Source organism: Zootoca vivipara, chromosome 7, assembly GCF_963506605.1.
Source record: "Zootoca vivipara chromosome 7, rZooViv1.1, whole genome shotgun sequence".
NCBI classification, from domain to species: domain Eukaryota; kingdom Metazoa; phylum Chordata; class Lepidosauria; order Squamata; family Lacertidae; genus Zootoca; species Zootoca vivipara.
This window is the reverse complement of record NC_083282.1, coordinates 34,849,466-34,877,452: the sequence shown is the minus strand read 5'-3', so window position 1 is coordinate 34,877,452 and position 27,987 is coordinate 34,849,466. Positions and strand designations below refer to the sequence as shown.

Sequence of the window (27,987 nt, the reverse complement as noted above, 5' to 3'; positions counted from 1 at the left end):
CATTGTATACCTGTCTGGCTTCCCAAATATGTTGGCAACTTTTCAGTATAATCAAAAAGTCTCAGCCAATTTTTGTGTGTGTGGAAGGCATTGAGAGGCACCTAGCCCATTTATGGGTTATAGCATTGGCACCACAGATGGACATTTTTGTGATGTTACTTACATAAACCCACTCTCTGCAGAGAAAACAATTGGTTTTACTTCCCCTCACCCCATTAAGGCAGTTTTGAGCTGCAAAACTGCTGCTCTGCCAAAAGACAGCATTACTAAAACAATTAACTATGCACTAAGCTCTTGTTTTTCTTAAATGTTTAATCTATCCGATTACAGGGCAACCATAGCCAGTTTGGGTGGGTATCTATCTTTTTGGTCCAGGTTATCTCAATTCTTTGTCATCTGCTGTCAAGTTTTTCCTAAAGAATACCTTTGCCATGTGTCAGGCCTTTCAGAGAAGCATGAAATACAACACTAATATGAATATAATTATTTGTTGGGGATTTAAAAAATGTTCCTCCAAGTTCACTTCATACCCCATGGTTTCTGAATAAATTCTTATGATAATGGTTTGGATTTAGCTGGCTTTTTTCCAAATAGGATATGTGGCTATCCACTGGAAGCTCGAAGTGCCTTCAAATAAACTGCACTCAAACTTAATAGCACACAACTATCTTGTATTATTGCTGCTCAGTCAAGAAATAGAACAGTCATCAGAAACAGTTCATGTGGCACACAAAACTTGTATTTTATTTCATGTACAAAACTGCACTCTTTAGCATGAGATTTTATGCTGTTCTTACCGTTGTTTCCCACCCCTCTTTTTTAGACACAAAAGACTCCAAGGAAAAGAATAAAATGGAAATCCTCTATATACTGGTGCCAAGTGTTACAATTCCCCTGGCTATTGCCTTACTATTTTTCTTCATCTGTATTTGCCGCAACAACCAGAAGTCTTCTTCCCCTCCAGTGCAAAGGCAGCCTAAGCATGTCAGAGGACAGAACGTAGAGATGTCTATGCTGAATGCATACAAACCAAAGGTATTGTTGGTGAAATCTACTTTATATGCCTATGTCATAAAAGAGAAATGTTTCCACTTAGTATTCTAGTTCAAAGAACCTTTGCTATTTTGGTCTCTTCCAGCTCTTTTGGGTGCAATAGTTTTCCTAATGATGTGTCAATACCAGCTGACTGCATTTCACAAATACTAGTAGGACAATATTACAATTGTCTCCACTCCATAGAATTTTCTTTCTTCTGTGAATATAAAATTGTATTGAGTTTGGACATATACTGATTCAATAAAAACAAGAAATAAACCAAATCCCCAGTTTTGTACATGAGACTAAATCCTGTACTCATTTACTTTGAGCTTAGTCCTATTGGACTTGGTGAGGCTTATATGTGAGTGGCTATGTATAAGATTGCACTGTTAGCCAGCTGCCATCCTAAGCACATTTACTACAGAGTAATCCCTAACTCAAGGCACTTGCTACATGCTTAGTATAATATCATAAATTGTGTCCACTCTTGTCATTCATTTAATAGAAGCAACTGATAGAGTTAAAGTGTCCCTGATAAATTACCTTTGTACTTGGTTTACGTTGGCATGGTGCCTCATATGTTTTACACTTCTTTGCATTTTGTACACCACCATATGACAAATACCCGTCAAACAAAAACTAAGCAGATTTATAACTGCTTAACTTAAAATGAACCCTTTTCCTGCCAAAACTTTATGACTTCATTTTCTTTCATACTTTTCCACTAGGTTGGTTAAAACAGACAATCCTGCATGAGGTCAGACAGAGGTCATTTCACTTTCATTACTAAAATATAATTTACAATATGCCAGACCTAAACAAGTTTTAGCCTAAAGGATTTGTATAATATAAACCATCTGTGTCTCAACAATACAGCTAATTTCCTGCCATCACTGCACAGTCAACTGGCTGCTTGTTTAAATGCCTCTGCGATATATTAATTCACACAGTATTTATCTAAAATTTGTAAATGGTTAGAAAAATTAGAATTCAGTCCTGAGTGTCACTTTCAAATAACAATAAAAGTGCATTGGGGCTTTCTGCTCCTCCCCTTTTCTTCTTTGTATTCTTTTGATTGCAATACCGCTTTGGCAAAATTGGAGTGAGAGTAGCAAGGATCTCAAGTACAGGAAACTTAATTTCCTAAAGGTCCTGAACATTGAGTTCCCTGCTCAATTACTGTCACCTACTTCATGAATGGAAACATTGAAGTTCAAATGCTTTATGATAGAATTATTTTTAACCCTGTATCTATAAAGTAAAAAAAAATGGGAAGGGGTGTATTGAAAACCACTGCAACACAACTCTTAGTATAGTATCCTCCTACAGTATCAGACGTATGGCACTGAGATTTTAGCCATCATCCAGATTTATTATTGACATGTTGTCTTCTTTCTAACAGAGCAAAGCCAAAGAGCTGCCTCTATCTGCTGTCCGTTTTATGGAAGAGTTGGGTGAATGTGCCTTTGGCAAAATCTACAAGGGACATCTTTATCTACCAGGCATGGATCATGCTCAGCTGGTTGCCATTAAGACCCTAAAGGACTGCAACAATCCGCAACTGTGGGCAGAGTTCCAACAGGAAGCCTGTCTGATGGCAGAACTGCATCATCCCAACATCGTTTGCCTTCTTGGCGTTGTGACTCAGGAGCAGCCAGTCTGCATGCTTTTTGAGTACATGAATCAAGGGGACCTGCATGAATTTCTTATAATGCGATCACCACATTCAGATGTTGGGTGCAGCAGTGATGAGGATGGTACTGTAAAATCTAGCTTAGATCATGGAGATTTTCTGCACGTAGCAGTCCAGATTGCAGCAGGGATGGAATACTTATCAAGTCATTTTTTTGTTCACAAGGATCTGGCTGCTCGAAATATTTTAATTGGAGAACAGCTGCACGTGAAGATTTCTGATTTGGGACTGTCAAGGGAAATCTACTCTGCAGATTATTTCAGAGTTCAAAACAAGTCCCTCTTACCCATTCGTTGGATGCCCCCAGAGGCAATTCTGTATGGCAAATTCTCTTCCGATTCAGACATCTGGTCCTTTGGTGTTGTCCTGTGGGAGATTTTCAGCTTTGGTCTCCAGCCCTATTATGGATTTAGTAACCAAGAGGTCATAGAAATGGTTAGGAAGCGACAACTTTTGCCATGCTCTGAAGACTGCCCTCCCAGAATGTACAGCTTAATGACTGAATGTTGGCATGAGCTGCCATCTCGGAGACCAAGGTTTAAAGATATCCATGCCAGGCTGCGTTCTTGGGAGGGGCTGTCAAGTCACACTAGTTCTACTACTCCTTCTGGTGGAAATGCTACCACTCAGACAACTTCTCTCAGTGCAAGCCCAGTTAGCAACCTGAGTAACCCTAGGTACCCTAACTACATGTTTCCAGCACAGGGTATACCACAAGGCCAAATTGCTGGATTTATTGGCCCACCAATACCTCAAAGCCAGCGATTTATTCCTATAAATGGATATCCAATTCCTCCTGGATATGCTGCTTTCCCAGCTGCTCACTACCAGCCTGCAGGCCCACCCAGAGTAATTCAGCACTGTCCTCCACCAAAGAGTCGTTCGCCAAGTAGTGCGAGTGGATCAACCAGCACCGGGCATGTGACTAGCTTACCCTCTTCAGGATCTAATCAGGATGCAAATATTCCTTTGCTGTCTCATATGTCTATGCAGAGTCATCCAAGTGGGATTAGTATAACCGTTTTTGGAAACAAAACTCAAAAACCCTACAAAATTGACTCCAAACAGACATCTCTATTAGGAGATTCCAGTATTCATGGACATAATGAGACCGTGATTTCAGCAGAGATGTAAATAAACAAGACTTTTGTAAATAAACCTATTTACAATACGGAATGTCTACAATATAGAACGTTTTTAGAGGAGATTTATATTCAAATATTTTATTGGAGATTTTTCTGGCTGTATAAAGAGATATTTGCAATAAGTATCTTCTGTGAAGTTTATTTGTGCTTAACAGGATAAAGAGGTGCCAACCGTATTTTTTAAAAATAAGTTAACACTCAATATCTTGGATGAACCCTTATTTTACAGCTACCAAGGAGAAAGAAATTTTTGTGTGTGTGAGTGAAAAAGAAACTTAACTGTGATACGTTTTATTTAATCACAATTACTTAAACCAAGTAATTTCTGTCTCAGCAATCTTATTAAAAACCCATTTTAATATTGGTCACTTTTATGAATGAATGAGGTTAAGACAAATGTTGAGGACGATTAAGTATGCTCCTGTAGAATGGAAGTTGTAGTCTTTTTTGGTCTAATGTGGTTTGAGGGTACCACAAGCACCTGATCCAGAGATAGGGTGAAACCAATCACAGTGATAAAGTTGCTTGTATTTCATTCTAATGGCACACATTGGGCATTGACTTTTATTATTTCCCCCCTTTAAACAGCATCCGCAAATCAGAAGTGTAGTGGATCAGCAATATATTATCAAAACGACAATTCCTTTTTAGAATTTTGTTCAGACATATTCAGTTTTGAGTATGTAAACAGTTTCTGTCTAGTGATACGTCTAAACTCATGCACAAACTAGGACAAGCAATAGAACCCTCTTGGAACTGCATACAATAAGTGAGTGAAAATTATACTTCTTGACATTATATCTGTAGTTGCAATAGAATTTTTGTATCCCTTTGTTGCTATGCAACCCTTTAATTAAAGAAAATTCTAAATTCTTATTTTATAACAGACAATCAGTTTTCCCGAAAATATTTATTATTTCAAGTACAATAAATAGCTTTTGTAGTGATAACCCTGAAATGGGAAGCCTACATTCCATCAGTTGTACACAACAATTTTTTAGAAATTTTCTATGATAACTTTTGTATGTCATTTCAAATAATGTGAATTAGAATTAACTTTTTACTAGAAAATTGCTTTTTTATTACTGAATTTTATTCAGGTGTAATCAATCTGGATTATTTTGAAACCACTGTAATGTTTGAAAAAATACTGTGTAAATTACAACCTCTTAGACTTTCTTATTAAAATAATTTTGTATGGATTATATACACAAATCTTTCAGACACTCGACAGTACTTTTTTTTCAAAATCTTTTGCACAAAAATGTTGTCTTTGTATAGCAGAAGTGAAAAATACATCCTGCTTTTTATTTCTTGTCTGTTTCTCATTTTTTAACTATATGGTTATGTCTTTAAAATATACAAGGTAACATTTAGACGCTGTTTTAATACATATTTTGTTTTCATTGCATGCATTTGATTACTGTATTACTTTAGTAATCTACTCATTGAGGATGTTGCACTAAGGTAAGCATGTAAACGTAGTAACACAGACTACTTTATGCAGAAGCTAAGTGCATTTTTGTATTTCAGACACCACCAGAGTGATATTAAACTCTGATTATTATATGCTGCTGGTTATTAAAACATAGTTTTAAAGAAGAACATGCATATTTTCGGAATGATAATCAATGTTCTGAAAAACTCAAGGGGAATTAAGCGCCACATCCTGCTAGCCTTCCTTACACAATAAGTCAATTGAGACTATTGTTGTTAGTTATTTGAGACTATTGTTAAGCGTCATCCATCCCCAAACTGTCCCCAGATCAATCTCACAAAGTGAGCTATTTTATGTTTTTCTGTGTACTGCTTACTTTCATGACTCTACAAACTGTTTTGAAATTTCCCCCTTCATTTTCCAGAGTTATTTGCCATGCAATGAGGTAATGAGTCTCCTGTCTGAGGAAAAACAATTCAATCCCCTCTTGGGCTCTTCAATTATTTATTGATTTATTGATTTATTTCTACTACTGCTACTACTACTATTCTAGTCACTGTTGCTAAACAGATCAAAAGTTCTCATGAGATGTATTTTGAATATCAAGCCAAATTGCTTATATTTTAATTTGTGGATGCTTTAAGCATCTTCAAAATACAAGCCAATTGTGTGTATGTTAAATATAGAATACTGGCAGTGAAAACCATGCTCTGAGGAAAAACTGAGCCCGTTGTCTTGCGCAAAAGAAAAAATGGTTAATGCCAAGTATCAAATTTCTTCTTGCTTGAGGTAAAAGTTGTGTGCTTTTTTAAAAAACAACAACACTTAAATAGGAACAGGCATTCACAAGGGAGCTAATGAAGACAAGAAAGCAGTTCAACACTATCAATTGGATAATATGGGGGGGGGGAGGACTCTGCCAAAGAATCAACATTTTGCAAACTGTGGTGAAAATATGGTTTCTGCAACATGGACATACAGAGGAAGAAATGTCACAAACCATCACACTTTAAATAATCATTTCGTCTTTCTTCAAATAAATGAAATATAAAACAGTATTTTAAACTATACCTTATGAAGCTTGAGAGATGCAAATGTAAGTTCAGAAAAACAGCTAAATTAAAGGACAAAATCCTGTCTAATCCTGCTAACAGAAAAAAGCAGCTAATTTAAAGCTTACCTCATACAGTTTAATAGTTTCCTTACCTTTCACAAAGATTCAATAGAGGGGCACTTTTACAAATCAAGCATCACAGCTGGAACTGGGAATTGCCCTGCAGTGAGTTAAGGACTGGGGGGGAGGGGAATATGACAATGGACGTGGCAGATCTGTGAATACTGCACGAGTCTTGGATCTGACAAACCAGCAAAATAGGATTTTATTTTTGAAATACATGCAAGAAGACTTGGTACACTTACTGACCAAATCTCTTGCCGGACCTGGAGCCTTACTTGTGCCCAGTTCTGCATTTATGCATTCAATGGGGTAAACAAGGATGGGGCATCTGTGGGCCTTCAGATGTAGCTTGACATCAATTCCCATCACTGTTCACCGTGGTCATGCTGGCTTGTGGGAGCTGGACTCCGGCAACATGAGGGCTCCAAGTTAGTTACCCCTTGAATAGACAATTATGAGTTCTCACATATGTTCTTAGTTGCTCAAGAAAAGAATTCATGCAGTGAGTAGAATTAAGTTTGGATGGTCAACCATGAAGCTCTCTGGGTGACCTTTCACAAGTCACTATATTATCAGCCCAGTCACTATACAATGCAGTTGTGTCCCAAGGAACAATGAGGCTGCTAGCAATAAAACTGAGTTTTAACTGACCATTGACCATACTGGCGAAGACTGGCTGAGGTGAATTCGACAATTTCTGGAGTGTACTATGTGGGTTGTACAAATACTAATTATTAGCTGCTTGGCTCAGTGGTATTCCACTTTTATCAACCATTTCAGCTTTGCAAGCTGGTTAAGGAAACTCTTCAAGAAAGTGTCAGAACCAATTAACAAATTGAATACTTAAAGAGCCTATTTAGAACATACGGGTGATGCCCAGAGCAAGAAAAAATAAATAAAACACTGTATGCACATTTACCTACCCACCTTTCCAAATATTTTCCTCCATCAACAGGAAATAAAGCAGCCACATTCTCTTACATTGCACATGCAAAGCACTGCTACAGCATAAAGATTTAATGATATTGGAGACCGGTTATGCAGCTCTTACTCATAAAACCACATCCATCGATTCTCAGAAAAGGTCTGTCTTCTGGCTGGATCTTCAATCGCTAAGGATCATCACTCACCAAAACCCCAGTCTCTCTGTGGGCCTACAAACCCTTTGACTTCACAATGGGGCAGCTGCAACTTTCTGCAATAATTTTTATAACTTCATATTTTTATGAGGGTAGATGATTCATTCAGCCGATATACCCAATCATATTCTTGTTTGAGCTTGAAAAAGTAAGAACATTTATATTGCTGAGGTAGTATAAAATGCTGGGGGGGGACGACAAGACATTATACATTGAGACTATGTATTGAATTGGTGTCTGAGAAGAACAACCTTGAATCATCAAAATAATCTTTATGTCCGCAGTGGGACAACTGATTTCAAACCAATTTCATTTCTGAGTGGAATTGTCCATTTTATCCCAGTAGTGCTAAATATGCATGTGTTTAGTAACAGGATTTCAACTGTTCTGACAGATTACAGTTGAAGTACATCTAGGGGTGTGCATATGTTTTGTGATGAATGGAAAACTAAACAACTAGTGGTCCAGTTCAAATTCATCCCAATGCTCAGAGGATGAAACATGGAAGAATGGAAGCACTGTTAAAGGTTTCCAGTGGGTGGGGATTACATGTTTTTGCTGGCAGCAGAGCAGAAAGCAGTAGCTGCTCTTGGCAGCCACCCATCTCCCCAGAAGCTTCCAACATGGTAATTCTGGGATACCTGGGAAGATAAAATGGCATCAGCTGCAGCAATTATCACATTTTCCATTGGTGGCTACTAATTTTTGCTGAAAATGCAACAGAATGATGTTGCATGATGACATCTGAGGGGTTAGATGGTGGCTTCCAATATCTGCTCTGTTGTAGCAATGGATAAATAAATAAATAAAGGGGGAAAGGGGAAATTTCAATGGAGATTTGAAACTATACTGAATAACAAAATGAGCGCATGAAGGAAACGCAAAATGAATGCAATTTCAATGAAGGAAATGTGAGATGAAGAAAGCTTTTACATAACATACAAAAACAAATTCAATCCCCCCAAACAAACACAAGAGTTGTTGCACACACAGCTCACAGTTGGTGAGACAAAATATAATCTTTACATAAATCTGGATGTGAATTAACAAGGGACTTTTAAAGTAGAGGAATCCAGCAGAACAATTTATGTTCCTGTTTGAATCCTGAGAGATTCCTCTGAACAGCAACTGCAGAATATTTGAAATATTAGGTGTTCAGAAAAAAGTTTGAATTCATTTTCATTTCTCCATCTTTGCTTTTTAAAAAAGCTTCTCTGCCACAGAACAGTATGCAGGATCTTGCCACGGATGTGGGAGTATAACCACCATGAGATATAGAGGATATAGATATATACTAGGTCTATAAAAGCAAGCTCATGCAGGTGGGGGATGTCTGCAAAAGAAGTCTGTTGCAAAGTTAATCCCAGGAGCTCTATATTTGCTTAGGCCCAGTGACAACATCTTGTTTTTTGAATTGTTGAATTGCTGGCCTCTTCCCCACCCCCACCCTGTCCATACCTCTCCCCAAAGTATTTTATATCCAGAATCTAGCTGTTATATGATTTAGCTTCAGAATTTGTATCCTTTTCCATATCTGGAAATTGCATCCAGATTTCATCACAGTCCCATGGAAATAAAGCACCCACGTTCTGGTGCTGCATTTGCAAAAAATGCTTTTAAAGCAGAAAGGCCGTGGTGTTGAGAACATAGTTTTGCAAATGTTACTGGCACACACTGACTTTAATTACTTTAATTAATGGCCAGTAGAATGATTAAAAGAAGCAAGTCTTACAGGAGTAGTTTTATCTTGTTTTATGACTAATACTACATCCCCTTTAGGGTAAAGATGACACACTTGTATCCAAACATTTCATTCAACATTAGCTTACAACAAAAACTACAATAAATTACTAAGCGGGGGAAATCATAGCAAGGATGAAATGTGGAAAGCTTTTGAAAACTGAGGGAAGGCCACAACTTATAAACTTTAAATTTGCCAGTGGCCCATACCAAAAATGCAGTTGTGCGTGCTTTGACACACTGTCACAACACAGGTATAAATATTTTACCTTATACCAATGCATGTGCTTATATTCTCCCAGGTGTGTTTTTAAGCAGCTCAAGGCTCAAACGCACAACACAAAGTACTCTCATGCACACAACATGCACACACTCTTCCATGTTCAATAAGGCGCAACAGAATGGAGATGAAAGTTTCTATTCCTCGACTACAGATGTGCAAAAATACCTCAGAAAGCATGCAGGCATCCCCAAACTGCGGCCCTCCAGATGTTTTGGCCTACAACTCCCATGATCCCTAGCTAACAGGACCAGTGGTCAGGTATGATGGGAATTGTAGTCCAAAACATCTGGAGGGCCGAAGTTTGGGGATGCCTGGATAGAGCATCTTGCCCATCTCTTCCTCGGGTCATATTCTATGGTATGTGTGGGAAAGCCATGGTGTGTCAGTTGCACACCTCTGCCATTTTGCCCTCGTGTGTTGCTTTCCACCATGAAGCTCTGCTTAACATACACTTCCATCAGGGCCGGATTTAGGTTTGATGAGGCCCTAAGCTACTGAAGGTAATGGGGCCCTTTATATGTCCAGCTGTCCTTTGTCAACAACAAATTGTCACTGTTTTTTTGTGTTGAATATATGCTATATGGTAATTTATGGACCTAATAAAGCCATTTGTACATGTTGCCATGCAACCAGTCCATGCAGAATGTAGGCACCCAATATATAGAAATGAGCAAACCAGTGATATTTTATGGAGCAGGCTAGCAGGAGGGGCCCATGACTTACATCATAGGAGCCTATACAACACAAAACACTATTGTTGTTGTATGTAGGTTTTATTTTATTTGTGTTTTTTTTTACATTTTATATTTTGGAAATGTACATCCAGGTTTTTTCTTCCTTTACATTTTTGGAGGGCCCAAGAGAGTGGGACCCTAACTATAGCTTGTTTAGCTTATATAAATCCGGCACTGACTTCCATACAGACCCACACCTGGGATCTGTGCCAGGACTTGCTCTGAGGCACCAAACCTGCTCTTGATGAGCTGGAGCCCTTAACCAATCCCCTTGGCTCCTCCTCCTGGAATCTCTGCTTCTGCCCCACAACAGGCATCTGAGGGATGTGGCCAAGGGGGTTCATAGCTGCCAAGTTTTCCCTTTTCTCGCGAGGAAGCCTATTCAGCATAATGGAATTTCCCTTTAAAAAAGGGAGAACTTGGCAGCTATGAGGGGGTTGGTAAGGGAATGACATGGGCTGCTTAGCCCCTTCGTGTTGCCTCCACGCCCCATAGCATTTAAAAGCACTTGCTTCCCCGCTCCCTCCTTGCTTTGTTGAATGCTTGCTACGTTTGGGGAGCCTTCCCGCTTCTGTACTGTAATCTGATCCCAGCAGAAGTTGAAGAACTGTAGTTTCAAGGTCTGGATGAAAGCCTGCTTATGATTGGAGGTAGGACAAAAGAGCAAACAAAGGCTTGTCCTGATTGGTTGGGCGAGGGGAAACTAATGAAGCAAGCCGAGGGAAGGCACGCTGCTGTTGCTAGGTTACATTCCATACACAGAGTATGTCCTAGTTCTTGCTCTGCTTTTGTAGTTTCCTCTTCCTATGGGTGCTATCTATGCCTGTAGCTGACCTTCTATCTAAGAATAAGAAATGAATCAAGGTTGACTTCTTTGCTCTGCCATCTGCCTTTCTTAAACAAAAAAAAAATTGCCGCTTAAAAGCTCTTCTATCTCAGGATTGCTTTGCCAGGGTAACTTAGTGTTTACCATTATTTGCAGACCGCAGCTGCATTCAATTCAACAGTTTGAAAAGGCAAAATGTTCTAACCTTTTATTTTTGTGGTGTTTAGGACAGATTCTGTGGGAGACCATGAGTAGTACTATTAGTATGCACTCGAGAGCTTACTTGTTGCTGGAAAGAGAGTATATAGAACATGAAGAAGCCAGGATCTTTGTGAGTATAACTGGATTTCCAACCTCCCAACCACTACAACTTTGTTTACAGTGGTCAAGATCAAGACTGAAGTATAACTCTGTATCCATCATCATTATAACCCTCCTCATCGTTAATTAATAAGGAATGTAACGTCTCCTCTCTACTGTTCCATAAATCAAGAGAATTATTATTATTATTTTAATTCCTTCCTGTAGCACCTTAGAGACCAACAAAGTTTGTCATTGGTATGAGCTTTCGTGTGCATGCACACTTCCAGATATCTGAAGAAGTGTGCATGCACACAAAAGCTCATACCAATGACAAACTTTGTTGGTCTCTAAGGTGCTACTGGAAGGAATTTTCTATTTTATTTTTTGTTTCGACCACATCAGACCAACACGGCTACCTACCTGTATCTATTATTTTAATGTTACACATGGGAAGTGATATGCTGCTGTTTAAAAGCCTAACTGGATGAAGCGGGCTAGAAATATTCTAAATAAAAAACACAGAGGGAGGGCAGTTTATTATTATCTTTTTAAAAAAAAAATATGGAAGGCAATATATGAGTTTTGCATTGATTTGAAACCAAATGATGAAAAATGTTTCTGACTTGGATCCTAACTGATCCTCTGCATATAGAGATGATTCTTCCATTTGTAGAGGTGAGAAGGATCTAACAGATGCTCCCACTGGTGACATTTTTTTTGCCAATATGTGTATGTGTGGCTGTAATTGTGTTTTGTTTTTGTTTTATGGGACGGCATTCAATTTCATTGTACTATGTACAATGACAATCAAGTATCTATCTATCTATCTATCCTTCCTATACTGCCACATATGGTGGTTCAGAGAGTCCCCCAATTCTCTGGAACAGTTTTTTGAGGGGCAAAGGGGCTCCAGGGAGAAGAAATGAGGTCAATGAAAGTCACCTCCCCATTTCTGCTGGCTCACAGGATGCTCCAACTGCAGAACTTGAGCTTCTGACCCTTCTCCCTCTTTTCTCTGAAAAAGACCTACTGTAACTTTCTCCCTCATACTTCTTGAAATGCTGGGAATTAGTTTACCAGCGTCTCAAAGCTTCTCTGCTAAAATGCTTAGGATGGTGCATAATAGACCAGCCCTTCTCTCCATTTCCTAAGAATAAGGTTGCCATCTTAAAAAAAACTTCATGACAGGCAGAAACCTTAGCGGTGCAGCCTTTTGCAGCACAGCAATGGGGTGACGAGGAACGTTTTGCCTGTTGATCACTCAGCAGTTAAAAACATAGGAGAGCTAACCTGTGCCAACCCCAAGTGAAAAAGCCATAGAGTGACCCTGCTGCCATGTAGGGGTTTTCCAGCAATGCCAGAGCAGTAGCAGCCACCTAGCCTTCATTTATGTGGGTACAACTTCTAATACAGGGACAACTAACCTTTCTCAGCTCAAGGGCTGCATTTCCAGGGGGTCCATGTCAGTGATGAGAGGAGACAGAGGCAAAAGTGTACAGAATACACCTCTCCCTCCCTCCACCTCTCTCCTCCAGGCAAGCAAGAGGCATTATTACAGTATAGTGTGGTGGTTAGTGTGGTGGGCTTGACTGGGGAGCCCCGTGTTCAAATCCCCACTCAGGCATAAGGTTCCTTGAGCTAGTCTCTCTCATCCTAACCTACTTCACAAGGGTGTTATAAAGAGAAAAAGTGGGGAAGGGGGCAACTGTGTGTGTACCACTTTGAGCTCCTTCTAGGAGGCAAAATGGAATATAAATGCAATAAAATTTTTAAAAATCCAACCAGAGAAAAACACTTAAAGGTCACAGTGTTGGACCATTGTGGGGTGATGTCAAGGAAGGGGGCATGACCAGCTGAAAGTCCCAAGAGCCAAATTGAGAGTCCTCAAGGGCCACATTCAGCCCCCAGGCCTGAGGTTCTGCAATCTTTTCTAGATGACATCTGTCTCAAGAGACAATGGAGTGCACCTCCGGGGGTGAAGTCGAACCATTGCATTAGCAGCTCCGAAGTGACTTCCCCGAGGTGCAAACCTGGACTGCTTGTATAGAGGTCCTCAGCTGCCCAGATGACAAGATAGCCTCACTCACTGATGTGGTCCAAAGGAAAGCAGATCAATACATTTGGCACCAGCTTGGCTGCAGGAGTCTCCAGAAGGAGACATACAAGGTGTCGTCCAACCATTTTAGGGACTCAACTCTGGATTTGTGTAGGGTTTATTATTTAGCCTTTTCTTTTCTCAAAGATATCCCATAAGGCAGCAGAGGCTTAGGATCAGAGTTTTCCTTCTCCTAGATGGGCTACCTTTCCAGGTTGATGAACCCCATCTTCCCCCAGTAGTAGCCAAGCAATTATTATTTCCTTAGTACAAGGTTACATCCTATACTATTTCTCAGTGCAGGGATGGGTTTTTATTATCTATCCCTTTTAGGTTTTTTCTGGGGGGAGGGGGAGTAAGAATGTTGTATTGAGAAGATGATTTACATGCTGTCAGGGTTTGTTGTGACTACTCTTGAGTAACGACCGTCAACATGCTTGTCTTTCAGACGTTTTTATTGGTGCACATTATTTACAGTATAACGGATTGCTCATTTCATGTCTACCTGCTCGAGTCAGATTCCTGCACTAAACTCTTCCGCGTTTTTGACCAGCATAAAAGTCTTGGAACTGAGAAGCGCCTCCCTTTCCTTCTCTTTCTCAGTTCCGGCGTCGGAGGTACTGGTCTTCTGTCTGCCCTACTCCTGTCCACTCTTTCCGCCTCTCTCTCAGAGCCTTGGCACGCCTTCTCCGTTTTCTGACTCACCCCTTCAGACCCCTCGCTCTCATGACTGCTTGGAGACGGGCTGCTTCTGATTAAGGGGGGGGGGTTCTCTGTAATCCCTCCCCCTTACACATACCTATCCTTAAAGTAATATATTTAGAATAAGGAATGGACTGTGGAACAGTCTGGAGTTAAGATGAACACAGAGGAATGAACCAAATACAGTATGTGAGTTGTGTTGATGAGTTGTTTTGCTTGGGTAGGAATGAAGGGAAATGGTGGGAGAATGCATAGTGTGAAATATTATTTTATCTAAAACATCTGTCCATGGAAAGAATAGATCTTGCAAAGAATGTGAATTCCATCCTTTCCCTAGTAGGAGGCAAATAAAGATGCATATGATAGGAGACTTTTAAATATTGTAAACACCCCTTGCCTGCAGGGGAGCATGCCCTATCAACTCAAATGGATCTATATATAATAACTAATTTCACGAGTGATTTAGGCGAATTTATGTGTGCATAAAACAGTATGGTGATATATTTAAACTGCAATAAAACAACTTACAGACATACTTTGAATGAAAATGTACACATTAACTCTCTCTCTCTCTATAAAAATTAATAGCAATACAAAACCATTATTAAAGTGACCATTACATAGGCTATCAGCATTCTGTCTGTGTGAATGGAGCCTGTCCAAATGCTGGATTTACACACCCCCACCCCAATCTTCTCTTCCTCTTTCATGTGATAGGGAAGGAGATGGGAAGCTTCTGCTTCTAATTTTAAACTAACTGCATCTGAACCCAAGGAACTGGGGTTAGTTTAAGTTAAGGTTAGTGAGAATAAGCCAGAATTAAACTGTGGTTTCAGATCCTAGTTTGTTGTCACTAGTCATAATCTGATCAAACCACAATTCACCAGGTTCAAACATCACAGGGAACTCTGGTAAGTTTAAAATCAGAAGCTTACATAGCTGCCAAGTTTTCCCTTTTCTCGCAAGGAAGCCTATTCAGCATAAGGTAATTTCCCTTAAAAAAAGGGAGAACTCGGCAGCTATGGAAGCTTATGATCTCCTCTAGCACATGAAAGGAGAAGTAAAGTGATAGTCCCATCAAGTCTGAACTGGGCTGCTTTCATTTTCTTTTCTCAGGGCATTACTGTTGCTCCTGTGGGAGACAGCTTGATGGAATGGGTAGCTGATATTGAAGGCCTGAAGGATACCTTATGGGAAGGTAGCCATACTGTTTCCTATGAATGTTGTGTTGCACTGCGATATTGCACTGCCAAAATGATTACGAATGCAATGTTTTTAATGTGCCGTTACTACTGCTTGCCAAATATTTAACCCTTTACATATACAGTGAGGCAGGGAGTATTTGATCCCCTGCTAATTTTGCCCGTTTGCCCTCTGACAAAGAAATGACCAGTCCATAATTTTAATGGTAGGTTTATTGTAGCTATGAGAGACAGAATAACAACAGGAAAACCCCCAGAAACCCAGAAGACAAAAGTCAGATATTGATGTGCATTATTATGAGTGAAATAAGTATTTGATCCCCTATCAACCAGCCAGATGTCAGGCTACATGGCATCTTCACTATATGTAATGAGCTGAGATTAGAAGCACCTGCTGCAAGGTAATCCCAGCTCATTACAGTACCTGTTCAAAGGACACTTGTCGAGAGTCCAGCAGATTCCAAAGTATCCACCATGACCAAGACAAGACCAAAGGGCATTAATATGTCTATATCTTTATGTAACGAGTGGAATAGCATATAAACTTTAAACATAATGAATTTTAGCTCATTGCTCTATTACCGGTATTTGCTAATTCAGAGGTGGCCATCCATACAGCTACCATCCCCAACCTGATGCAGTCTAGTTGTTTGGGTCTGCAGCTCCCATTGTCTTTCACCATTGGCCATGCTGGTTGGGGCAGAACAGAGTGGTACATCTGATAGGCACCAGGTTAGAGAAGGGTATCTTAGAGGTATAAATGTGACACTATATGCATCTCTCTAAATCCCCTGATGCACCTTAGGCTCCTCCTGCCCATTCTCTTTCTGTTCCTGTCATCTGCTTTCCTCTCACACATTTGAAGTCCTGATCACCACAGCAGGAGAGGGAAGGAGTGGGCAACAAGACCAGGAAGAGAGTAGGGCGGGAGGAGCTGCAGCTGCCTTATCTCCCACTGCTGCATTAGATTAAAAGGTTTGCATCCGGTGCCTGCATTGCAAAGTAGCAACCTTAGCTATAAATCTTTCAAAACATATGTCAATATAAGACTACAGTCTGCATGCTTACATGCAAGTTACGCATATTGATGACAGCAGGACTTATTTCCAAGTAAGGTAAAGGTAAAGGGACTTCTGACCATTAGGTCTAGTCGTGACCGATTCTGGGGTTGCGGCACTCATCTTGCGTTATTGGCCGAGGGAGCCGGTGTACAGCTTCCGGGTCATGTGGCCAGCATGACAAAGCCGCTTCTGGCGAACCAGAGCAGCACACGGAAACACCGTTTACCTTCCCGCTGTAGCGGTACCTATTTATCTACTTGCACTTTGACGTGCTTTCGAACTGCTAGGTTGGCAGGAGCTGGGACCGAGCAACGGGAGCTCACCCCGTCGCAGGGATTTGAACTGCCGACCTTCTGATCAGCAAGCCCTAGGCTCTGTGGTTTAACCCACAGTGCCACCTGCGTCCCCCTTATTTCCAAGTAAATGCATGCAATTTGGGGCTACGCTTAGATGTTCTGATTTATTTATTTATTGTACTAGGAGCTGAACTCCAACTATCGTTAAGGTACACTGAAGACTACAACAGAATCCCTCCAAGCGTCACTTTCAACACTATTCCGTTCCATCCCAATGGTAAGGATGGCATTGATGGTAGTGTCCTTCCATGGTGATTGCTTAGCAGCAGAGGCTAGGTGTCCTTGACCCAGTTTTGATCCTAGATTTCAGAGTGGTTCTACTTCAAAGTGCTTTTTATCAGCTACATATAATTCAAATGCTAAAGCCTTTTCTTAAGGATAGGAATCTATTGACTTGCTGCATTTCTCTCAGGTACTTAGAGCTGCATTTTAGCGTAAAAACAACCCTATAAAGTGGGCTTGCCAAAACCAGGCAAAGCTAGCTGTAGTCATTACACCAGTTGTAGCTTTCTAATAATTATCTACTTGATAGTTAAACTTCTAGTGTAGAAAAGTGTTGTGAACATGTACACTAACCAGATGAGGCAGAAACATTGTTGGTTTGTGGACAGTCTGATCTGGGTTGATTCAGATGCAGTTACAGTCCTGCTGAAGACACAGTTTCAAACCTTGGGAGTCGCCATTGATCCTGCACAGTTCTTACAGTCCAAACTGGCAGTGATGACTAGGATTGTCCTTTATGAGCTTCAGCTGGTACTACAATTCTGCCCTTTCCTCCAAATCAGACCTGACCACTATAATTCATGACTTGACTTGACTACTGCTACTGTAGTGCTGTGCACTCTTTAAAGGCATCTAGAAATTTCAACTACAGTGGTACCTCGGTTTACAAACAGTCCCGTTTACAAATGCCTCTGTTTACAAACGCTGCGGACCTGGAAGTGTTTACATCCGGGTTCCACAGTGTCGGATACGCATGCGCAGACGCTATCTGCGCAGCTCACACATGCGCAGAAGCGATCTGCGTGCGCAGAAGCGCTCTATCGGCGCTTCGCGCAGCGCGGAAGCGTGCCTTCGGGGAGTGAACGCCTCCGTTTATGAACGCCTCCGTGGAACGGATCACGTTCGGAAACCAAGGTTCCATTGTAGTACAAAAAGACTGCTAGGTCTGTGGTTGTTGCCTGTGGTCAACCTCAACTGGAGGTAATGGGTCACATTTTTAAAGCACTAAATGGCTTTGGTACCTTGATGCATTATGTATAGCTTTCTTCCATATGGACTCTTTCATGTACTTTTTAAGTATCTGAGGTCTTGCTCCATTCCCACCCCAACAAGCTGAAGTTTGCTTACTATATAGGAGAAGTTCCTTTTTTAGTAGTAGAGCAGTTTCCATAGAACTGGATCCCCAGGCCAGTATCACTGCCTCCCTTTAGACCCACAGTTCAGCGTATGTCTTTTTAAAGAGGCCATTGGTGCAGTAAATCTGTTGTCTTTCTGATTTTTGTATAGATTACTTCTGCTGATACATTTGCAAACACTTTCAATTTTTATTTAACGGTATTTTATTTCTGGTGTTGTGTACTTTTTTGCCTTGTTTGTTCATTGCTATGTTGTTTGTTCATTGCTATGACAATTTTGTTAGTCACTTTGAATTATTTAATAGAAAGCTAGATACAAATTTTAAATGAAAAATAACTCAGATCTTTAGATATCTGCCTACCTTTCTTTTGTTGTCTAGCTGTAGGGAATAAAACTTATCATAGCCTGTCTAGCATAATTCTGATACAATACAAAGTTACAGCTGTCTTATTGGCATATAAGTGTATGAATCTCCATTTTGAGCATTAATGATTTGTCTTCCATGCAAGTGGACCCAAAGACTGGAAGACCTTGTGTGGATTTTCTAGATGATCCTACCAAGTGGGACACCAAATTTACAATGACTAGTATCCTACTTAGTATCCAGGTAAAGAAAGAACTGTGCAAAAAATAATCTATCTTACTTTTCTTTTGTTATCAGGATAATTGGGGTCTGATGCCAAGATCCAAATAGCTTACTTAGGTTCATGTACTGTAATAGGTTTGCATGAGTCCAGTGAAGTCCCTGCCACTGCTCACCATTTGAAAATGTGTTCACTCTCCCTCCCATAGCACAAACTGTTTATGAAGCTTCCCTCCGTTTTAAAAGTTTCAGAATCAGTCTGCTGGTTAGTAGGAGAGAGAGCCCATAGGGGGGAAAGTATAGCACACATGCAGCAGCTTCAAAGAATTGTTTTCTCAGTAGTTTTTGGATTCCACTCACAGTATTGATTTCAAACCTAAATTGTATTTGTATGAAGCAGGAACCGTTATTCATATATTTGTTTCATTGAACGCCATAGCAGTTTGCTATTGATTTTCATAGTCAAAACATGGAACCCAAAAAGAAAGGAAATCTGTTTAAATCGAGAAGTAGTTGTTGCTTTGGATGTAATATATCAGCAGTTTTGTACAATCTCATTTCTTTGGCCCCATTTTTCAACTAAGGTATGAAATGTGAAACTCAATTCACATTTTCATTTTGTTCATCTTTTGTTAATTCACCTCATTTTGCTCATTTGTATTTCAATTATGTTTCAGACAGAACTTCAGACAGTTCTAATGGTGAACATGAATAGCCCAATTGCAGCTTTTACTAGTTCTATCTTTCAGATGTTAAGGCTCTTTCTGTCACTCTTTCACAAGCAAACCAGTGTGGGCAAAGTAATCAACATGGCTAACTTTCCATCATGAAGTTTTGAGTGTTCTGGGACAAAATGTGCCTACATTTCTTTGATACCGTGCAAAGACACCCAGCTGAATCTTGTTGGGGACCCCTTACTGCTGTAAGGAAGTTGAGGCTGCAAAGTCGCTTCCCTATTAACTGGTTTAGCCATAGAGAGATCTGGCTCACTCCACTGCCCCCCACCCCCAATTACTCCTCAGCCATGGCAGTCAGAACAGGAGTGGCATAGTTGAGGCAAACAGAGCAGAAAGGTGGGAGGTGTAGGCTGACCTTACTGTTTTCCTTCTGCATACACACATAGAGCAGGATTTGCCAAAGAAGCAAATGTTCGAATCCTTCTTTACAGTCATGAAATGCTTTTACTTTCTCTGAATTCTGGTGATTCATAAAGCTTTATAAACTGCTATACACATGTATCTTCCTGCAGGTTTTGCTGTCTAATCCAGTTTTGGAAAATCCAGTGAACTTGGAGGCAGCTGATTTGCTGAAGAACAATTTTCCCCAGTATAGGAAAAAAGTTATACGGTGTGTCAGAACTAGCCAGCACCTAGACGGTAATAAACCTCCATGCTTTATGCTTTTAGTCATAAATATATTCTTTGAGCACCATAGGGAGTTTTAGAAGAACCCGTTTAAATGGCTTTCTTAAAAAACCACTATTTTACACAAGGCAGTAAATTTTAATTAGTGTGATTGGCAATGTAACTTGAGTATGGGTTCTCTAGGCAGATCTGTGATCTCACAAAGCATATTTGCCAGGCAGTGTTCAGAGGTGATGCAGAGGTCATGAGCTGGGAAATTAAACAAGGGCGACACTGGAATAGGAGAAAGTTAGAGTTGTTAGCCAGTGATTTCTTTAGATGCCACATTTACCCCATGGCATCACCCACAATGAAAAGTAACCACATAGCAATGCCACTATTTTGCTACTACTTTACATTAAGGTTTGAGCCCAAGTAAATATTGACATTGGAACTGAGATGTATCCTGCACTTTCCGTGTATTCTGATTTCACCTGAGCAGATCAAAGATGTAATATAATTCAGACTCGTTAAAATATGTGCAACTATAGGCCACATGCACTGGACCTTCAAGAGCAGCCTTTCTCAATTTTGGGTTGTTGGACTACAACCAGGACTTTTTTTCAGCGGGAACTTACTAGAACTCAGTTCTGGCAACTCTCTCGTGGGTTCCAGCACCTCCAGTCATTCTAAGAGAACGAGGGAGGCCTTCACGGTGAGTTCTGGCACCTCTTTTTCTAGAAAAATAACACTGACTACAACTCCCATCATTTCCTGCCAGCATGGCCAGTGGTCAAGGATGATGGGAATTGCAGGTAAAGAACATAGGGGGACCCAAGATTGAAAAAGGCTGAGCACAAGGGTGCTTTGGTCTTCATATGGCAAGACCCTATATGAGCATTCTTTCCTTGAGGTTGTGTTTGACTGGAGGATGCAGTTCTCAGCTGGGGTAGTTGTAGCATTATCACTACCGGTATGCAACAAGCCTCCTGGGTCAAGACATCATTTTTATTCCGCACCTGTGATGTGAATGGGTTTGTTCAGACAAGTTAGAACCTGTTCAGATCTTCATTGACCCCATACAATTTCCTATGGGTTGGTACTAAGTGTGGGGCAGCCTCAAAAGCCAAACAGGATCAAATGAGGCACTTGTTGCACATGGTATGTAGACAATTTGCCACTGCACTTTGAATGGTCATGGCAGTACTTCTTCAAGCTGTGGTGATTGTGCAAACTGCAGCAGTTGCATGTCCACCTCACACTTGCAAACACCAATTCACAGAACCATTGCATCCATGTAGTTTTGGCCAGATTTTGAGACCACTGCATTCCTGTGCACTGGGTTCAACTGCATCTGAACTATGTATTAGTGTGCCCTTTGGGGAGCATGATAGGATTGTAAGTGTGCAGAACATTAAGGATAAGCAAATCACATATTTTTAAAATTGCTCTTTTTATAGCCATCAGTTTGGCAAGTTCTCTCAGCATATTCAGGCGTCCCCAGGAAGATGAAGAATATGGCCAAGAAAGGTAATCAATTATGATTAAGAAGCTGTAAATGGGCCACAAAAAGCTTCCAATTTTATAACCATCCAAATTAGGGTAACTGTATAAATTAACTCCTTTTGTATATTTCTGGTTGATTGGTTGGTTGGTTAATTGGTTAATTAGAAAACTAGTAAGCCACCCTTCAGAAAAAAATATATATCAGGATAACAATAAAATGATAGAAACAATAAAGATATAAAACCTCTGTAAGTTGAAACAGTGGAAAAAGCATTAGAACAAAACCATAAATTTTTAGCAGGATGGATAAAACCATAACAACAACAACAACTGTTTATTATGGCTGAGTTTGTGTGTAACAGCTAAACCATGATTTAGTGTTACATGGACAAGCCTCTGCAAGCCCAAGTGAAGTCATAGGCTGAAATGTTCCCCACTCCCTTCCATGTGAATGGGAGAAGGATTGAACCGTGATTCAGGATCACATTCCACAATTAATTGCTTGTCACTACATATTGTTACAAAAGTAACTGAAAACACAAGAGGGTCTGTAGAAAAGGTGAGCTTTCAGATATTTTGGACCTGTTATTTAGAGCTTTAAACACTAGTGTGAGCACCTTAAATTAAGCTTAGAAATGAACCGGCAGCCAATGCAGCTGTTTTAGAGGAAGGTTTATACGAAATCTAATGGCAACCCTATCCAGTAACCTGGTCACTGCATTTTGAACCAGTTGATGTTTCTGATTTGTCTTCAAGGGCAGCCCTACATAGAACACATTGCAATAATCCAGTCTGATAGTTACCAGAGCATGGAATACTGTGTCCAAATCATCTCTGTCCCAGGGGGGCCATTGCCAATAAACCAATGTAGCTAGAAACAGCTGAGCCACCGAGGCCAGCTGGGCCTTAGGTGACAATATTGGTTCCAGGAGTACCCCCAAGCTACAAACATGCCCCTTCCAGAACTCCATCCATTCCCACCAGAATTTCTGTGGTAGAAAAATATTGGGACAGTTTTATGGGGCAGGAGAGCAAAAAGCTTTAGAGTTGAGGGTAGTAGGAAAGTAAAGAGGTGTCAGCTTTGTTATTAGTGGCTGAAGAAGGTTTAGAGTTGAACAGTTTCTCACAACTTTAAACAAAGAAGGAAGTATAAAGTCTTTGAAGAGCAGCTGCTAACATCTTAGAGGACAGCAGAAGCAAAAGCGGAGGAAAGAGCAGGGCAGGAACATCAAATATACCAAGAATAATGATGTTCTTTGTGCTCAAGATTCTTGTCATTTTATAAGATAGTACGTTGCTGATCTCCTTCCTCTTGAATTCTTTGAAGCCTGCTGAAATATGGTAGTAACACGCCCAGAGGGTTTTTTGGAGCTCCTATACATGGCTCCCTCTGTTTGGCTTATTTATAAAATTATGCTGCTGCTTTTATTTTTAATTATTCAATTATTTGATTTGGTGATAGGCCTATTTTATTGAAGTATGTCCAACATGAACAAAACAGTGAATAAGACACTGAACGCCCTAGGCACTAAGCTATACAAAGGCTGCATACAACTCTGCCTGCTTTCTCATAGTGTCCCTCTGCCAGAGAGAGAGAGAGACCATCCTTTTTTCTTCATTTGCACCAGACAGAAAGTCAGGAAAGAGCCCGCTGCCTAGCTCTCACCTGTTTGATTGAAGGACACGATTATACTTTTCTTTAAACACAGCACAGCATAGCTTGCTTCTGAATTTCTGAGAAGCCATTACCTGCCCTGTGTTATAGCCAAGTGTGTTGGTGTGTTTCTGACGACTTTATCAGAGGAAGAGGGAAAAGCTTTCAGTTTGAATTTCAGTGCAGCTCTGGGGGGTCTTTAAATGCAACTGTTAGGGGTGAAAATGTAAAGTTTCAGTATCTTTATAAAGTCCCCCTCCCCACTAATTTTTGGCAGCATCATCACTACAACAACAACTCACAGAGCCAGCACAGGCAGTCTCACAGCCATTGCACCCAGAATGTTTCTTTCTGTGGAAGAACCTTCTTGGTCCTTAATTCAGCAAAGCAGGTGGGGCGGAGTCTAGGTAGGCCTGTGGGATGCTAACTTGCCTCTCCCATGCTCATTGTCTGAGGTGAGGATAGTGCCCTGATCTTGTGGCACTATCTACTTCATGTGGGCTGTCCCATCACTTTACAGAAACTGGACTGCCATCTCTCAGGGAAGCTTCAGTTGTATGCTGCATTACAGATTCTCCATTACGGATCCTGCATTGAGCAAGTGGCTGGACTAAATTGCCTCCAAGGTCCTTTCCAACACTGGTTCTATTCTATGACTCAAAATACATCCTTTCCGTTATTTCTGATATAAGATGAATTCAGTTCAGTTTTTTAAAAAAGAAGACCAGATCACAGTTGGGAGTTAATTGCTTTTCTTTTTTTATGTGATCACTTTCTACAAACAGGATCGTTTTGAGAAGCAAGAATATGAATCCCATTTCCCATAGATATTGGCATCCTGCAAAAATTTAAAAATGCTACCACATTTAAAAAAAGAAGAAGTCTGGATTGCTAGCAGCCTGATTCACACTGACTTTGTGAGTCGTGTACAGAGGAAAAAACAAATTGAGAAAAAAGTGGTTGGTTCACGTGAACTTACTTTGATAAACACATCCCTAATATGAATTTTTAAGGCTTATTTCTCTTGATGTTGTCCTAAGCAAGTTATAAGGTCATTTATCTTAGTTTTTGGGCAGGAGATTCATACAAAGGGATTTGAGAAAAAACCAACCCAGCTCACTCAAACGGGGTGCAAATATGTAGGCTTGTGTTTCCTAGCACAAGGCAGAGGGCCTTCTCGGTGGTGGCGCCCGCCCTGTGGAACGCCCTCCCATCAGATGTCAAAGAGAAAAACAGCTACCAGATTTTTAGAAGACATCTGAAGGCAGCCCTGTTTAGGGAGGCTTTTAATGTTTAATAGATTATTTTGTTTCATTTTTCTGTTGGAAGCCGCCCAGAGTGGCTGGGGAAACCCAGCCGGATGGGCAGGGTATAAATAATATATTATTATTATTATTATTATTATTATTATTATTATTATTATTATTAAACTCATACTGTTTGTCTTTGTGTGGAAAGTGAGTAGTAAGTAATGTACTTTCAAGCCTCGTTTTTCTTTTTCTTTTTCTTGCTGATTCTGTTGCTTTGTAGAACATTCTGCCAGAAAACCTGTGTCAGATAGCTAATTGCATAATCCTCTCTGAAAACTCATCTTTCTCCCAAATTTATATTTTCAGATATGTTGCATCCATATCATATGAAGAATATTACTGGACATGGTATAAATTGGCCACATCAAAAGCTGCAGACGAGTTTAAAAGCCCAGGTAAGCTGATGCTTTTGGTCTAGCAAAAACTAAAGATAGCAAGCCTGATTCTGATCTTGTGCTAGATTTGAGTAAGTGCAAGGGCTCATTCTCATGACCTCCCAGTACGGCAGCTGCAGTTTTAAGTCAGGCCACACAAACTTTCAGGAGCAATGCCATTCACTTAGGAAATTTTTGAATGAAAGCTGGCTCATGACTTTGTGAGATTTTGGGTAGTCCTATTAAAGGTACTGTATTATAATATTGTAGCTTCTGGAGCAGTTGCTTTTTTTTGTTATGGACAAACGTAGTTACCTTCTTTTTAAAGTTGTATGTATGTGCCAGTACCACATGAACAATTCATCATGGTTTGATATTTTTCACCCACCGTGCGCTCTTCAAATGCTCAAGTGATACGTAGCAGGAAGACTGGTGCAGTACATTGTGTCACATGAGGCAGACAATGGCCACCACCCTACCATTTCCCCTACCTCTGCTGTCAGTTCCCCCCCTCCTTTCCCTTCTGCTGCTACCACTGTTACCCCTTCCTTGCCTCAACTAGTTATATTAAACTTAACTTCAGGAGTGCCAGCTTAGCCCCCCAACCATGGGTGCCCAGGGCTGTGGGTGCCACGCAGTGTGCATGGCCCTGGCACTGGAATTTGTGGGTGCCCAGCCGCTTCATAGGGAATTTTGTTGGTGCTTGGGCACCCAAGGCCCCAGGGAGCTGGCACCTATGCTTAAGTTTAAACAGAATTTCTAGCTATTACTGCCAATCAATGGCAGCACAGATATTCTCCCAGTCACCTTTTTCAAAAGACTTCACTCTATGGAAGGACCATCGCCCTTTGTTCTTCCTCAGAGCATGGTAGGGGGAAGAGGGGGGCGCACTGAAGCTTCTTGCTGCTCTGATGCAGCAGCAGGGCTGGTGGATAGGAGACCAGTTTGCCATTTCCCCAAATAGAATTTTTGAAAACTAAAAACAGGTACACAGAACAATTCTAATAATAAGTTAGAATTTAAAATAGCAGCAGTAATACAGCGAGGCATAGAAGTCACCAAAAAGAGTCTGTGAAAATTGGTTGTACCCTGTCTCCTGAATAATAAAAGATTGGTGGCTCAGTTACTCGCCAAGGAAAGGCATTCTACAAGTGGGACACAAACACTGAGAAGGTTGTTTTCCTGGTTGCTACCTTCCTAATGTTGTCTGGCAGAAACACCCAGAGAAGAGATCATGAAACATGTCTTAAATTCACTTTTGAATATAGGATTCATGTTGCTCACTGAAGATTTCCTTTAGCATTCCTTCAGCTTTCATACTACCGGTGTGCTGAAAGGCATAGTATGTTTAAGGATCAGGCTTGTTGTTCAGACCCTTATTGTTTCCACTGAACATAACTGTTCTCCTGTTGAAACTGTTGGCAATTATCTTTCTAGTGTTTGAAGACCCAAACTTCATAGGAAACCGCTATGGATGGAGGGCAGCAAATGTGGACAAAGGACAATGGGATGCTCTTACGTAGGTATCTTAGGAAAATTCAAATTGTGCACACCTAGAAGCAGCAAAATATGGTGCCAAATTTGGGGTCTTGGTGTTGTAGTGATTATATATGCAAAATGTCTTTGTGAGGGTATCCGCAGTAAATCAAAATGTATGCTTTGCATTATGAAGCCACAGGGTCAAGTAATACAGAATCATGTAGCAATAATAATAATAATACGGTGTAAGCAATGAGTTCATCTTTCTCTTTTGTGAAAGTTTAACAGCTGAAAGAAAGAAAGAAAGGGTGTTTGAAGCAGGGGTTCCCAAAAGTTCATAATGCTGTTGTTCAGAATGCAAATTTGTCTCGCTTATAATGCTCAGATGTATTATGAATTCAGCATTGTTTTCCTGAGAGGCCTTCTCTGGGTCAAAATATAAAAGGAGATTATTATTATTATTATTTATTCCCCGCCCATCTGGCTGGGTTTCCCCAGCCACTCTGGGCAGCTTCCAACAGAAAAATAAAATAATCTATTAAGCATTAAAAGCCTCTCTAAACAGGGCTGCCTTCAGATGCTTTCTTAAAATCTGGTAGCTGTTTTTCTCTTTGACATCTGATGGGACGGCGTTCCACAGGGCGGGTGCCACTACTGAGAAGGCCCTCTGCCTGGTTCCCTGCAACTTGGCTTCTCGCAACAAGGGAACCGCCAGAAGGCCCTCAGTGCTGGACCTCAGTGTCCGGGCAGAACGATGGGGGTGAAGACGCTCCTTCAGGTATACTGGACCGATTATGGATATGCATGAGCTGTAAGTTTTTAACTGCTCTTCAAAATTTCATTTCTATTTTCATCCCAGTCCTAGGTGCTGATTAGAGCTCAGAAAGGGTTATATGAAAGCTGGTTTTTACTGTTCCAGGGAACTATGCAGTTCTTAAGTTACAGCACATCTCAAGGCAGCTCCTGAGCCTTGGGAGCAAGGGAGCTCAGCAATCATTGCCTGTCCAAATGAGCAAAACCTTGAGAGGGTCTCCTTATAATTTCTTTCTGTAAACACTTTCATTAGTCCATGTCACCCTAGTTAGACTCTTGGGGTAGGGTTCCTTCATGTCAAGTGGCTGCTGAAAACTCATTGAAAATATAGGCACCTTTTGACAATAGTAAAAGCAAAAAGAAAACTGAAATGACATGTTTGACTCAGAATTAGTTTTGGGGACAATTCTCTTTATTATTTTGTCCAGTGTGTGTGGTTGCTGCCTCCTAAGTAGATTTAAAATCTTTGTGTCTGTTTGGGATTGGGAGAAGAGGCTTGAATTTCAAGTATGCCTCTGATACCAGGTACTGGGGATCGTGAGTGAGAGAGTGCTATAATGCTCATGTTCTGTTTGTGGTCTTCATACATCTGGTTGGCCACCGTGAGAACAGAATGCTGAATTACATAGGGCTT

At 40.6% G+C, this 27,987-nt stretch overlaps 2 protein-coding genes across 4 annotated transcripts in view; both read left to right on the top strand.

Annotated features, from left to right (window-relative positions):
• Window positions 1-5,185, top strand: part of ROR1 (receptor tyrosine kinase like orphan receptor 1) — a 157,542-nt gene extending 152,357 nt beyond the window's left edge. The window contains exons 8-9 of the mRNA XM_035121572.2: window positions 824-1,035; window positions 2,441-5,185. Of these exons, the coding sequence (XP_034977463.2) occupies window positions 824-1,035; window positions 2,441-3,865 (1,637 nt within the window). The 3' untranslated portion in view covers window positions 3,866-5,185. The remainder of the gene's footprint in view (window positions 1-823; window positions 1,036-2,440) is intronic.
• A 5,961-nt stretch (window positions 5,186-11,146) lies between these two features.
• UBE2U (ubiquitin conjugating enzyme E2 U) overlaps window positions 11,147-27,987 on the top strand; it is a 40,686-nt gene continuing 23,845 nt past the window's right edge. For 2 of the 3 annotated variants that reach the window (XM_060276845.1, XM_060276843.1), the window contains exons 1-9: window positions 11,147-11,341; window positions 11,441-11,544; window positions 15,430-15,511; window positions 17,057-17,149; window positions 18,801-18,898; window positions 20,124-20,250; window positions 21,678-21,747; window positions 24,994-25,082; window positions 26,499-26,580. In XM_060276845.1, the coding sequence (XP_060132828.1) occupies window positions 11,461-11,544; window positions 15,430-15,511; window positions 17,057-17,149; window positions 18,801-18,898; window positions 20,124-20,250; window positions 21,678-21,747; window positions 24,994-25,082; window positions 26,499-26,580 (725 nt within the window). In that variant the 5' untranslated portion in view covers window positions 11,147-11,341; window positions 11,441-11,460. The remainder of the gene's footprint in view (window positions 11,342-11,440; window positions 11,545-15,429; window positions 15,512-17,056; window positions 17,150-18,800; window positions 18,899-20,123; window positions 20,251-21,677; window positions 21,748-24,993; window positions 25,083-26,498; window positions 26,581-27,987) is intronic. The other variant, XM_060276844.1, reaches the window with a different exon arrangement.